The 14,509-nt window shown below is 43.4% G+C and overlaps 1 protein-coding gene across 20 annotated transcripts in view; it reads left to right on the top strand.

Moving 5' to 3' along the window:
• ttn.2 (titin, tandem duplicate 2) overlaps positions 1–14,509 on the top strand; it is a 179,903-nt gene that overhangs the window by 77,155 nt on the left and 88,239 nt on the right. For all 20 annotated transcript variants that reach the window (XM_031797649.1, XM_031797733.1, XM_031797659.1 and 17 more), the window contains 22 exons: positions 448–843; positions 1,195–1,464; positions 1,570–1,845; positions 1,940–2,079; positions 2,215–2,341; positions 2,429–2,698; positions 2,849–3,115; positions 3,259–3,522; positions 3,622–3,761; positions 3,967–4,093; positions 4,219–4,485; positions 4,609–4,875; positions 4,988–5,254; positions 5,346–5,485; positions 5,608–5,734; positions 6,454–6,596; positions 11,557–11,680; positions 12,498–12,764; positions 12,912–13,009; positions 13,345–13,513; positions 13,751–14,017; positions 14,178–14,444. In XM_031797649.1, the coding sequence (XP_031653509.1) occupies positions 448–843; positions 1,195–1,464; positions 1,570–1,845; positions 1,940–2,079; positions 2,215–2,341; positions 2,429–2,698; positions 2,849–3,115; positions 3,259–3,522; positions 3,622–3,761; positions 3,967–4,093; positions 4,219–4,485; positions 4,609–4,875; positions 4,988–5,254; positions 5,346–5,485; positions 5,608–5,734; positions 6,454–6,596; positions 11,557–11,680; positions 12,498–12,764; positions 12,912–13,009; positions 13,345–13,513; positions 13,751–14,017; positions 14,178–14,444 (4,680 nt within the window). The remainder of the gene's footprint in view (positions 1–447; positions 844–1,194; positions 1,465–1,569; positions 1,846–1,939; positions 2,080–2,214; positions 2,342–2,428; positions 2,699–2,848; positions 3,116–3,258; positions 3,523–3,621; positions 3,762–3,966; positions 4,094–4,218; positions 4,486–4,608; positions 4,876–4,987; positions 5,255–5,345; positions 5,486–5,607; positions 5,735–6,453; positions 6,597–11,556; positions 11,681–12,497; positions 12,765–12,911; positions 13,010–13,344; positions 13,514–13,750; positions 14,018–14,177; positions 14,445–14,509) is intronic.

Below are 14,509 nucleotides of genomic sequence, written 5' to 3'. Positions count from 1 at the left end.
AGTTTGAACATTTGAACACTTTTAAAGTTGCGCTATGCATAAATCGCTCCTCCATTTCTTGGTTGCTAAAACTCTTAATGGTTCGCCTAATGTCAGTTTATGTGACAAAATAAGATAGTATAGTGTAGAGAATCATTGTACCATCTAAACCACCGTGAAATATAGTTTCCATAACCAAAAATAATGTTGTTGTGTCAGCTGTTTCAAGCTGGTGTACAAAACCAAAAGTAAAAGATGCAAAAACAACACTTAGGAACGGGAAGCATTGAAATAGTGCACATAGAACAGATCTACAGCTTCTTAGACTTGCTTTCAAGTAGAATGATAGATCTATAACTCACATTTCTATGTGAATTTGGTCAGTTCGCCCAAAACATTACATATCGACATTTTAACTGATGTAAACAGGCTAAACATCTAATTTGTGTAATTGTGTCTGAATTGTAGCAGGCAAAACCCCATCCCCTGGTGAAGGCAGGGGTAGAGGACTGAAACCCGGTGGTGGAGGAGACAAACCACCCGATGCTAATCCTTTCGGATTCCAGCTTAAGGCAGTTCCACTGAAGTTCACGAAACCGCTCAAAGACATAGTGTTACAAGAAGGGGACGCTGTTGGTGCTTCTGCTACGTTTGAGTGTGAGGTTTCACCTTCTACTGCAGTAACTACATGGATGAAAGATGACAGCAACCTAAGAGAGAGTCCAAAACACAAATTCACCTCTGATGGCAAAGATCGCAGACTAGCCATTATTGACGTACAACTTTCTGACACTGGAGAATATACCTGTGTGGCCAAGCTGGGCAACAAGGAAAAGACAACAACCGCTAAACTCATTGTTGAAGGTATTTCAGATAATTATGAATTTATGTATTTATAAGAATCTTATTTTTTTAACAAGATCATGTAAACCACTGAAAAGTTGATCACAATTAATTTACAGCTAATGTAGCTTAAATAAAAAGGTTTTACTTAATGTTTTGTTTTATATTGTTTTATAAAAATGTATACCGTATAACTACACAATTTTATGGAAAGTACTCCCTTTTTGATAAAGTATTCCTTAATCAATGTAGCTTCTATGTCAGATTTAAGTTGCACTGATTATTACATGTATGTATTATTGATATGGGTTGATGCATTTTACCTTGTATGTAAATAACGACCTCATACTAATCCAATACTTACGCATTCAGAACTGCCCGTGAAGTGGGTGAAGGAGCTGGATGAGGAGACGTCAGTCCTGAAGGGCCAGCCTATGTACCTGACCTGTGAGTTGAACAAGGAGAGAGAAGTGACCTGGATGAAGAGTGGTAAGATCCTCAAAGTAATCCCTGGAAAGGTGGCCATCAACGTCATTGGAATGCAACAAGCCGTTACGATCCAGAACACGGGCAATGACGACGCTGGAATCTACGCATGCGAGTGTGAACTCATCAGGACCAAAACAACTGTCAAAATCATTGGTTTGTAGATAATTCCCTAAATAAACTGTTGACATCTACCAACGATATAAATATAGTCAATCTGTTCATCTATGTATGAAAACTGATTACATCTTAATTTTACAGAAATTATCAGAGACTGGTTGGTGAAACCATTGAGAGATCAGCATGTGAAACCCAAGGCCACTGCCACTTTCAAGTGTGAGCTCTTCAAAGAAACCCCCAACTGGAAATTTTTCAAAGGCAACGATGAGATTACTAATGATCCTACTGACAAGACTGAGGTCAAGAAAGAAGGAAAAGTCCTGACTCTCACAATAAAGAATGCACAGCCCGACGATATTGGAGAATATGCCATGGAAGTTGAAGGCCACAGATACACAGCTAAACTGACTCTTGGAGGTTGGTTGCACAATCGCACATATCTTGTATGTTGTTGAAGGAAGGCTACCTACATGAAATGAATGCTTATTATATACTTTTGATATTTTTACAGAACGTGAAGCTCAGATCTTGAAGCCTCTCTCCAGTTGTGAGGTGGTCGAGAAAGAAGATGTTACATTTGAAACTGAGATATCTGAAGAGGATGTGCCTGGAGAATGGAGACATAGAGGGCAGGTCTTAACAAGATCACCGGTAAGACTTGTCTTATGATTTGACTGAAATATTTCCCCAGACATTAACCATAACCTAAACTTTCAGTAAAACTGTTTTAAATGTTGAACAGTTTTCGATATCTGTTGAACTTGTTCGTTTTATTTGCATCTTCAGACATGTGAGATCAAAATGGAGGGCAAGAAACGTTTCCTCACTCTGAAAAATGTTCCACTGGACGCGTCTGGTGAAGTGTCTTATACAGCTCTGAATGCTGTCACTAGTGCTGTGCTCACAGTCAAGGGTAAGCAGTTGTTCCAAGAGCAAATGATGTATGTATCGATGATGTTATGCATGTATTGATAAAGAGATCATTATTTGTATCTCCCAGAACTGGAAATGGACTTCACTGTCCCCTTGAAGGATGTGTCTGTACCTGAAAAGAAACAGGCTATGTTTGAGTGTACTATCACAAAGGATGTGCCTAAAGTCATGTGGTTTAAGGGTTCTGACACCATTGGTACATCAGACAAAAAATATGAAATAATCGATGATGGAAAAAAACACATGTTGGTCATAAACAATTGTGAGTTTGATGATGAGGGAATTTACAGTATTGAAGCCTCGGGCAAAAAGTCAACCGCTACACTCACTGTGGAGGGTAAGTGTGGAACCATTGTTATTAGATTTGACGTCCTTTGAGTGGTTTTTCGTTTGCTATCATCAAAAGTTGTTCCCTGTGACTCATTAATTAATTTCCTAGTTGGAATTTCTTTTAACTAAGTCCAATATGCACTCATCTAACGTATAGGTATCAGGCTCAAATTTGAACTGCCACTTCAGGACCAAACTGAGAAGGAAGGTAACACTGCTCGGTTTGAGCTTGAGCTCTCTCATGAGAATGTACCTGTGACATGGTACAAAAATGAAACCAAACTCCATGTGAGCCGAACCGTGCTCATCTATAGTCGTGGAAAGAAACATACACTAGAAATCAAGGAGTTGACTCTAGATGATATCTGCCAGATTAAAGCAGAGGCTAAAGGAATTCCCTCAATGGCAAACCTGACGGTGATAGGTAACCCCTGCTTTGTTCCTTTATTGTTTGTTTCTTTGTTGTGATTGAAATCCTTGAACTCATTTAAGGATTTGCACCATGCTACACTACATAAATGCAGAATACGAAACACATATCCTCCTGATGACTTTTCCATGTTCCAGAGGGTGATGCATACTTCGTAGTGAAGTTGCAGGATTATACTGCAGTCGAGAAAGACGAGGTAACTCTGGACTGTGAACTCAGCAAAGATGTCCCCGTCATGTGGTACCATAATGAGACTGAAATTAAGGCCTCTAAGATGGTAACCATAAGTGCTGAAGCGAATCGAAGAGTGTTGTCCATTAAGAAAGTGGATGACAGAGATAAGGGACAATACATATGTGATTGTGGAACGGACAAAACCATGGCAAATATTAACATCGAGGGTAAGCAATTACAAATGTTTGTCATAGAACAAACATTTATTTTGAGAACATTCGTGCATTCTTTCTTGTAATTGTATTGTTCTCAATCCTGAATTGCAGCTCGAGATATAAAGATAACTCGCCCAATGTATGGCGTTGAGGTCTTTGATGGCGAGACCGCTCGTTTTGAGGTAGAAATCTCTGAAGACGATGTCCATGGCCAGTGGAAACTGAACGGAGAAGTCCTTACTCAATCCCCTGTATGTTAAATAGACCAAATCATTCTCACTGTTTTACCATTCTACCACTCATATCAATTACGTGATAATTCATTCACATCCATTACGTTGTCTTGAAATATTATAATGACACAGTCTATAGCATTCTCCTCCTCCTTCCTCCCTTTCCTCTTCGTCTTCATCCAATCTGGACAATTTCCCACATTAATTTTACCACTACTTACAGGACATTGAAATCATAGAGGACGGTGCAAAGCACACGTTGATATTGTACAACCTCAAGGCCCCCTTGTCAGGGGAGATTGGATTTACAGCTGCCAATGCTAAATGTGTTGCTAATCTGAAAGTGAAAGGTGAGATTAAAAATAAACATTTGGTTGGTGATCTAATCTGATAATGTAAATGTAAATACTTTCAGTGGTGGTATTCTACGCATTACCACAATGCCACATTGTCTCCGTTTCCTTCTGAATTACAGAGAGTCCTATTACATTTGTCACACCTTTGAGTGATGTGCAAGTGTATGAAAAGGATGAGGCCAGATTTGAGTGTGAGGTGTCAAGAGAACCTAAGAGCTTCCGTTGGTTCAAGGGATCTCATGAGTTGACAGCTGATGATAAGTTTGAAATTACCCATGAGGGAAAAAGACACACTCTGGTGGTCAAATCTGCCGCATATGAGGATGAAGCTAAGTACATATTTGAGGCAGAGGACAAGAGAACCACTGGCAAACTAGTTATCCAAGGTAACCTGAAGATATTTTTTGTGCTTCCTGTTTAAATCCTGATTCAATTCATTACAAGGGATTGAAATTGATCTTCTCACGATGATGATGATTTAATTTCTTATGAATTGAATGTCTTATCAGGAATTCGCCTTGAGTTTGTCAAGCCCATTAAGGATGTCACTGTCAAGGAGCGTGAGATGGCAGAGTTCAGTATTGAACTCTCACATGACAACATCCAGGTCACCTGGTACAAGAACGGTGTGCGTTTGCATCCCAGCAAAGTTGTGCACATGTCAGACGATGGCAAGATGCACAAATTGACCTTCAAGGAGGTGTCCATTGATGACACATCCATGATCAAAGTAGAAGCCATGGGCAAAAGCTCAGAGGCCATGCTCACAGTCCTCGGTTAGTATACCGTTAAAATCCTTGAAACGTTGTTGGCGAAACAGGTGAGTTACCGTTGACGAAAGTGAAATATCACACACACAACTCATCATGGTTTCTTTTTCATCAACAGAGGGAAAGCCTTACTTCACGACAAAACTGCACGACTACTCAGTCACTGAGAAGGATGAACTGACAATGGTTTGTGAACTGAGCAAGCCCAATGCAGAGGTGAAATGGTTCAAAGGTGGCCAGCAAATCACTCCCTCCAAGAATGTGGCCATCAAAGCCGATGGAAAGAGGCGTATGCTGATCATTAAGAAGACAGAGAAAGCCGACATTGGAGAATACACCTGTGATTGTGATTCGGATAAAACTACGGCCAAGCTCAACATTGAAGGTATCCATTAGTGATTTTAGCTCAGAATTTGAGGGATGCAGTGTCTTTTCTTTCATTCATACAAACACTTGTCTTTGTGTTTGTTCTACAGAGCGTGACATTAAGTTTGTCAGGCCCCTGTACAGCGTGGAAGTCACAGAAACTGAAATTGCCAAGTTTGAGACTGAGATCTCTGAGGAGGAAGTACATGGTCACTGGAAACTCAAGGGAGAGGCCCTTCATCAGTCTGCTGTAAGAACATATCCACATGATTATTACTGCATTATTGGACATTCCTTACAACTTTTCATAGTGGCTGAGAAAAAATATCACTTGATGTTCACTTAGTGACTGTTTGTGTATTATCTTTCAAGGACTGTGAGATTAAGGAGGAGGGTACAAGGCATGTGCTGATCCTGTACAACGTTCGCATGGATCAGGCCGGAGAAGTTGACTTCCAGGCTGCCAATGCTAAATCCAATGCTCAGCTTAGAGTTAAAGGTGAGAATGATTTAATACACTCACACATTTATCTGACAATTAGATTAACACTGATTTGTTAATGCCACACATTGGAAGATATGCATACCATCAAGTGGGCCACCAACTAAAACATTTAAGTATCCAATAACGTTTGTTTAAATTGCCCTTAGGAGTACATTTAATCAGAAATGTGTTTATGGTGGGTTTGAATGATACATTGTCCCAACTGTTTGTTGAATAAGGAAACCCCAGAGCTTTCAGATGAGGATGTAGGTAGGCATTTACAGCCCCTTTTAAGTAGGTGTCAAAAGTTTGTTTTACAAGGGAGGACTAAGGGAAAATTCCAACAGTTTGATTGACAGGGACAGATTGCCTAGTCGATGGTTTGGCAGGGCGTGGGCTAATGGCCAATCAGGTGTTGTGGCTATTTTAGAAGCCACATGCCTTATCTAGAGTGCGCTGTTAGTGATTGGCAGAGCTAATGTACAACCTGCCTTACTTCAAAGTTTTCTGCTGACCATATAGATCTCAAGGAAACTAGGTATGCAAATGAGAAAGGCCCCCCCAATGACAAGTCTCTCTGCGTTACTCCTAGAAGTTTTCCTGGTGGTTTACAGGGCTCCAGAGCAGTGGCCGGCCATCATGGGATCTGCAAAAATGAGGATTAGCAGTTAAGGATTTACTGGTTTCTCTTGTGATTTTGGAATGACTAATGATGTCTTCTCCTCAATCTAAAGCGCGAGTGATCGGCCTGCTGCGGCCTCTCAAGGATGTTACTGTTACTGCTGGGGAGACCGCCACTTTCGACTGTGAACTGTCATATGAAGGAATTGCTGTGGAATGGTTCCTAGGGGGTGCAAAGTTGGAGCCAAGTGACAGAGTAAGTGTTTATACCATCTTAAACACTGACAACACCTCAAGTAATTTATATGGAAACATGCCAAGACTTTGAACTGTACTTATAAACAACAGTTTTTCCATATGATTGACAAATATATGTTAAACAAAGGAAAACGGCGCACACTGCTGCTGCGTTTTCCTTTCTGTTTTCCATGAGTTTGCCTACAACTCCAGCACCTGCAGAAGTACCTGGATGTGTGCATGTTCTTCAGCTTTTGATGCTGTCACGGAATTTACTACCTGAATTATCACCTATTCTCATACCCCAAATACTTTAAGTGTTTTAACATGATCTCAACTATCTCCTATGTTTACCTTAATTTTTATTCCAAATGTTTGTTTAATTTAAATGGCTCTTAGATTGTCCTGTTGCATTATTTATTTGTATACATTTTGTTTTACTTTTCGTGCATGTGCATGTGCAACCTACATGCTTTCTGCATATATGGACCTGTGAGGATCAGGATTCCAGTTGGGGATTTGATCTGTGTTTTGCGATAACGCAGGAGGGCTTTTCTGCCCTGCAAGCGTTCTTCTAGTTATTTTTAACCGCTTCAAGTGTGTGCGTCCAATGGCAGGTGGCTTGAAGAGCTATTTCACAGTTATAACTTTAAAATCTGAAATGTGTAGCGTTAGGCCTGTACATATCTAATTATTTAATTTATTCCTGTGGGTTTGAAGTGTGAAACGCTATATGATAGGTTGATTTACGATGTTGTGTAGCCTGGTTTTCTCTTCAGTTACAATCAGTTATATAAACTTAGCAAAAAAAGAAACGTCCCTTTTTCAGGACCCTGTCTTTCAAAGGTAATTCGTAGAAATCCAAATAACACAGATCTTCATTGTAAAGGGTTTAAACACGATTTCCCATGCTTGTTCAATGAACCATAAACAGAATAAACAGACAGCTGATCGTCCTCGCAGTGGCAGACCACGTGTAAAAACATCTGCACAGGATCGGTACATCCGAACATTACACCTGCGGGACATGTACAGGATGGAAACAACCAGGAACACACAATCCCTCCATCAGTGCTCAGACTGTCCGCAATAGGCTGAGAGAGGCTGGACTGAGGGCTTGTAGGCCTGTTGTACGGCCTGTTGGCATGTCCTCACCAGACATCACCGGCAACAATGTCGTCTATGGGCACAAGCCCACCGTCGCTGGACCAGACATGACTGACAAAAAGTGTTCTTCACTGATGAGTCGCAGTTTTGTCTCATTAGGGGTGTGTAACGGCGTTCTTCGTTTGTTGAAAGAGAGTCGGACCGAAATGCAGCGTAGTGGTTAATCATGACTTTAATGAACAAAGTGACACATGAAATAACTATACAAATACGAAAACAACAAACGGAACGTGAAACCTAATTACAGCCTATCTGGTGAAACTACACAGAGACAGGAACAATCACCCACGAAATACAAAGTGAAACTCAGGCTACCTAAATACGGTTCCCAATCCGAGACAACGAGAATCACCTGACTCCAGATTGAGAACCGCCTCAGGCAGCCAAGCCTATACTAGACACACCCCTAATCAACCACAATCCCAATGCCTACAAAAACCCCAATAAGACAATACAATAACCCCATGTCACACCCTGGCATGAACAAATAATTAAAGAAAACACAAAATACTAAGACCAAGGCGTGACAGAACCCCCCCCCCCCCCAAGGTGCGGACTCCCGGACGCACCTCAAAACCATAGGGAGGGTCCGGGTGGGCGTCTGTCCATGGTGGCGGCTCCGGCTCGGGACGTGGACCCCACTCCATAAATGTCATAGTTCCTCCCCTTCGCGTCCTGGGATAATCCACCCTCGCCGCCGACCATGGCCTAATAGTCCTCACCCAGAACCCCACAGAACTGAGGAGCAGCTCGTGACTGAGGGGCATCTCGGGACTGAGGGACAGCTCGGGACTGAGGGGCAGCTCGGGACTGAGGGGCAGCTCGGGACTGAGGCAGCTCGGGACTGAGGGGCAGCTCGGGACTGAGGGGAAGCCCAGTACTGAGAGGAAGCCCAGTACTGAGAGGAAGCCCAGTACTGAGATGAAGCTCAGGTAGGTAGTAGGCTCCGGTAGATCCTGGCTGGCTGGCGGATCTGGAAGATTCAGGTTGACTAGCAGATCTGGAAGATTCTGGTTGACTAGCAGATCTGGAAGATTCTGGTTGACTAGCAGATCTGGAAGATTCTGGTTGACTAGCAGATCTGGAAGATTCTGGTTGACTAACAGATCTGGAAGATTCTGGTTGACTAGCAGATCTGGAAGATTCTGGTTGACTGGCGGATCTAGCTGCTCTATGCAGACTGACAGCTCTGACTGCTCCATGCAGGCTGACAGCTCCTTGCAGACTGGCAGCTCTGGCTGCTTCATGCAGACTGACAGCTCTGACTGCTCCATGCAGGCTGACAGCACCCTGCAGACTGGCAGCTCCTTGCAGACTGACAGCTCCTTGCAGACTGACAGCTCCTTGCAGACTGACAGCTCTGACTGCTCCATGCAGGCTGACAGCTCCTTGCAGACTGACAGCTCCTTGCAGACTGGCAGCTCTTTGCAGACTGACAGCTCTGGCTGCTTCATGCAGGCTGACAGCACCCTGCAGACTGGCGGCTCCTTGCAGACTGACAGCTCCTTGCAGACTGACAGCTCTTTGCAGACTGACAGCTCTGGCTGCTTCATGCATACTGACAGCTCCCTGCAGACTGGCAGCTCAGGCTGCTTCATGCAGGCAGGAGGCTCCGGCAGCGCTGTAGAGGAGGAAGGCTCTGGAAGCGCTGAACAGGCGGGAGACTCCGACAGCGCAGGAGAGGAGGAAAACGCTGGCTGCGCTGAACAGGCGGGAGACTCCGAAAGCGCTAAACAGGCGGGAGGCTCCGGCAGCGCAGGAGAGGAGAAAGGCTCTGGCTGCGCTAAACAGGCGGGAGACTCCGACAGCGCTAGAGAGAAGGATGGCTCTGGCTGTGATGAACAGACAGGAGACTCCAGTAGCGCAGGAGAGGAGAAAGGCTCCGACAGCGCTGGAGAGGCGAGGCGCACTCTAGGCCTGATGCGTGGTGCTGGCACTGGTGATACTGGAGCGAGGACACGCACAGGAAGCCTGGTGCGGGGAGCTGCCACCGGAGGACTGGAGTGTGGAGGTGGCACAGGATGGGCTAGACCGTGAAGGCGTACTGGAGATCTTGAGAGTAGTGTTGGCACAGGACGTGCAAGGCTAGGGATGTGCACAGGAGGCCTGGTGCGTGAGGCTGGCACCAACTTCACCAGCCGACTAACACGCACCTCAGGACGAGTATGGAGCGCTAACTCAGGTGCCATCAAATCCCCGACACGATCCGTCGGACGAATATGGTATCTATAGCACCAGGCTAGCAACTCCCTCATTACTCTCCACTCCACTTTCCCCATTAACTCCTTCACAGTCTCTGCTTCGCTCACCTCTAACACCGGCTCTGGTTCTGGTCTCCTCCTTGGCTCCTCACAATAAACAAGGAGAGTTGGCTCAGGTCTATCTCCTGACTCAGCCACTCTCCCTCTGAGCCCCCCCCCAATAATTTTTTGGGGGTGACTTTCGGGTTTCGCTCTGCGCCGCCGTGTCTGTTTCTCCAACTCCATTCGCCTATAGCCCTCTTCGCACTGCTCTAGCGAATCCCAGGCGGGCTCAGGCACTCTCTCTGGGTCGGCCGCCCACCTGTCTATTTCATCCCACGTCGTATACTCCATGCTTCTGTTGTCCATAACGTCCTCATAACAGCGTCTCGTAAGTACCTCCTTTCGCTCCTGTTGTCGCTGCCTGTAACCACGCCACTCAGTCCGTGTGTGGTGGGTGATTCTGTAACGGCGTTCTTCGTTTGTTGAAAGAGAGTCGGACCGAAATGCAGCGTAGTGGTTAATCATGACTTTAATGAACAAAGTGACACATGAAATAACTATACAAATACGAAAACAACAAACGGAACGTGAAACCTAATTACAGCCTATCTGGTGAAACTACACAGAGACAGGAACAATCACCCACGAAATACAAAGTGAAACTCAGGCTACCTAAATACGGTTCCCAATCCGAGACAACGAGAATCACCTGACTCCAGATTGAGAACCGCCTCAGGCAGCCAAGCCTATACTAGACACACCCCTAATCAACCACAATCCCAATGCCTACAAAAACCCCAATAAGACAATACAATAACCCCATGTCACACCCTGGCCTGAACAAATCATTAAAGAAAACACAAAATACTAAGACCAAGGCGTGACAGGGTGATGGTCGGATTTGCATTTATCGTCGAGGGAATGAGTGTTACACCGAGGCCTGTACTCTGGATTCATTTGGAGGTGGAGGGTCCGTCATGGTCTGGGGCGGTGTGTCACAGCATCCTCGGACTGAGCTTGTTGTCATTGCAGGCAATCTCATCCTACTCCCTCATGTGGTACCCTTCCTGCAGGGTTGTTGTTTTAAAGTGTCCGTTTAAAGTTGTTTGAAATCTCTTGTGTGCAAAATAATATACAGTCTACCTTACAATAGATACAGCTAAATAACTGCTTGATAATCATTTGCCAAAGGCCTGTGAATGAACAGCTATGATCCTCATGTTTTCACACATGTCATTAGGCATGTCATGACTATTTGTAGTAGGGAAAAAACTATAGAACCTATGACTGTAAGCGGTAGTTCTATATTGTTTCCATTCAAGAGGAAAGTGATGACTTTATGGAACACTTACAACAAAGTACTGGAAAAGTTTTGTCTTAGTTAACCACCTCACCCAAGCTTTGGGAAAGTGGAGGAGTCAGATGGCAACAGGAGTTAAAATTGAGCCTAGGGCCCCTTCAGTCCCCTGTCACCAGCTGCTGATGTTCATTCAGTGGAAGAAGTAAATAGGTTGACCACCCATAGCTGTCACTGTCCACCTGATTAATCAAACTGCTTGATTTGCACAGGTGGTCACCCGAGCAGAAGGCAAAACTCACACTCTGACTCTCAGAGACGTCAAGATTTCAGAGGATGGGGAAGTTAAACTGACTGCAAAGGATTTCCAGATTGAGGCCAGCCTACATGTGAATGGTAGGTTGCGGTTTGTGGTATTTATTTGTGGTTGTTATAGAGATTCTTGCCCCAACTGCTCTCTTAACCAACATGGAGACCTGTTTTTTTGTGAATTCGATAAGGTTAAACAACAATATAGTCGCAATATTTACTCTGTAAAGCATACTGGACAGATAAATATGGTGCACTATATGGTGCTATATAGACCAGGTTCATAGTAATGCAATGATTCCACTTGACATGAAATGGCCAGAATTGGGAGTATTTACATAGGTAGGCAGAGTATAAGTACTGCGTGAGTACACATTGTGACATAGATTCAGATTTCTTTAGATGATATTTGTCTCCTTGATGCAAAGCACAGACAACAATATAATGTAGTTGGGTCAGGTGTGAATGGTGTGGGAGCATGATCTACCCAACCAGTCTGAATTCAATGAGAGGCCCATCAGTAAGTAATGATGTGTTAAGTATGAAATGAGAGCCTGTGAGACAGTCATGTATGCTTTTATAACAGGGTGAGGAGAGGTGTACCCACAATGTTAAGTTTGAATACAAATGTATTAAAAGTATGAATATGTACAGTAATTGCACAAACAACAAACAGGTTGAAGGAATTACGTAACGGAATGTAGCTTTACCCTGTAACTGTACCTGCCTCTGTAACGACCAAGTCAAAAACATTTTTTTTAATATATATTCTAAAGAGGGACCATAACAATAATAATAGTTGGTGGTACTAATAGAATTTGGTCAAATGAGTTTGTTGGTTTCCTAAGCTGTTATGATATGTAAAGGACAAGTCATCATGTGTAATTCATGTGTGAACTCACAGAGCCACCAGTTGAGTTCAGCAAGCCTCTGGAGGACCAGACAGTTGAGGAAGAGGCTACTGCTACTTTGGAGTGTGAAGTCTCCAGAGAAAATGCTGAGGTCACGTGGTTCCAGGACGGACAGGAGATACGCAAAACTAAGAAATATGACATTGTTGCCGAAGGCCGCAAGAGAAGACTCATCATCCATGGCTGCACTCTTGATGATTCAAAAACATATACCTGCGACGCCTCAGAATTCAAAACCTCTTGCTTCCTTAACGTTGAACGTAAGTCGAGTATAGATAATTATATTGTTTGTTTGTTAAAGTACAAATTAAAAACCTTTTGATATTGTTTGTTTGTTTGTTGTTAAGGCCACACATTTGTGAATTTGGCATACTGGTGTGTTAATACTATGACTTGTGTCCTTACAGCTCCACATGTTGAGTTCTCTACACCACTCCATGATGTTGAGGTCAAAGAAAAGGACTCTGCCAGATTTGAATGTGAAGTATCTCGCGAAAATGTCAAGGTATTGATTCCTGACCCTTCACCCCCTACCTCCCGGACCCTACCACTCTCCCAACCGCCACACAACACATGCACACACCTCTTGTTTTCAAATGCACATTCAAACACACCTTCTTATTTGTATAACAATATAATATAGTTGCATGTGGAGTTACAAAACATGATATTAAGACTGAGACTTGGTTGTGTTTCCTGTCTTCCACTGTTTTTCAACCTTTTACACTGCTGTTACATTTTACTCCCTTAATTGTTTCCTTCATTGTCTGGATCAGTACATCTTAACATTATTGTACCATCATTGTAATGTCCTTGTTTTATGTCTGTTTCTGGAAACAGGTCCGTTGGTTGAAGGACAGCAGTGAAATCAGAAAGGGAAAGAAATATGAAATAATTGCCAAAGGTCGCCAACACATCCTCATCATCCACAAATCAGTGTTCGATGATGAAGCAGAATATGAATGTGATGCAAAGGTCTCCAAATCCTCCGGCATGCTTACAGTCATTGGTGAGTCTGGCACACTTTCTCTGCCTCAAAGGGTGAATCCCAAATGGCACCCTATTCTCTATATAGTGTACTACTTTTGACCAGGGCCCACGTAGGGATCTGGTCAAAATTAGTGCACTATATAAGGAATTGGGTGCCATTTGGGACACCGGCAAATAAATTCTTTTTAATGTTATATACTATAATCGTCTTATCATAATGTATTGACTTAACGGTTATATTGTATTTCCTTTGCAGAGGAAGAGGCTAGGTTCACCAGGAACCTGTCTAATGTGGAGGGAACAGAAACAGACAGCGTGAAGATGATTTGTGAAGTGTCAAAGGCCGAAGCTGATGTCATATGGTATAAAGGAGACCAGGAACTTCCAGAGGGAGGAAGATATGATCAAATCGTAGATGGCAGGAAGAGGATACTCATCATTCAGGATCTCAAAACAGATGATGCTGGAGAGTACCATTGCAAATTGTCTAGCTCACAGACAACTGGAAACCTGAAAATAAATGGTAATGAAATCAGACATGAGCTCTGTTTAATTTAGTCAGTTAAAGATCTTTGTCCTGGGGAGAAATTAAATATCCTGGGTAGTGGCTCCACACTGGGATGCAGATAAAAGTATTTGTGGAAAATGAGAGCATATACACTAATCTGTTTTTGTTCTTCCAGAACTGGCTGCTGAGTTTATCGCCAAGCCTCAGAGTCAGGAGGTGGTTGAGGGAGAAAAGGCTGAGTTTGTCTGCTCAGTCTCTAAAGACACATTCATTGTCAAATGGATGAAGGATAATCAGGAGCTAGAAAAGGGGGACAAGTACGACATTGTCTGTGATGGCAAGAGAAGAATACTTGTTATCAAGAACTCTGAACCCAAGGATGAGGGCGCCTATGTTGCCCTCATTGGTACCACCAGAGCTACGGCTGACCTGCTTGTTCTTGGTATGTCATCAATATGTTTGTTTCCTTTTCTATTTCAACCTCTCCAACATGTATGTGTACAGTAT

This window comes from Oncorhynchus kisutch, linkage group LG2 (genome assembly GCF_002021735.2).
Source record: "Oncorhynchus kisutch isolate 150728-3 linkage group LG2, Okis_V2, whole genome shotgun sequence".
In the NCBI taxonomy this organism is placed as follows: Eukaryota; Metazoa; Chordata; class Actinopteri; order Salmoniformes; family Salmonidae; genus Oncorhynchus; species Oncorhynchus kisutch.
The sequence above is the reverse complement of the archived record's forward strand: the minus strand, read 5'-3'. Positions and strand labels throughout refer to the sequence as shown.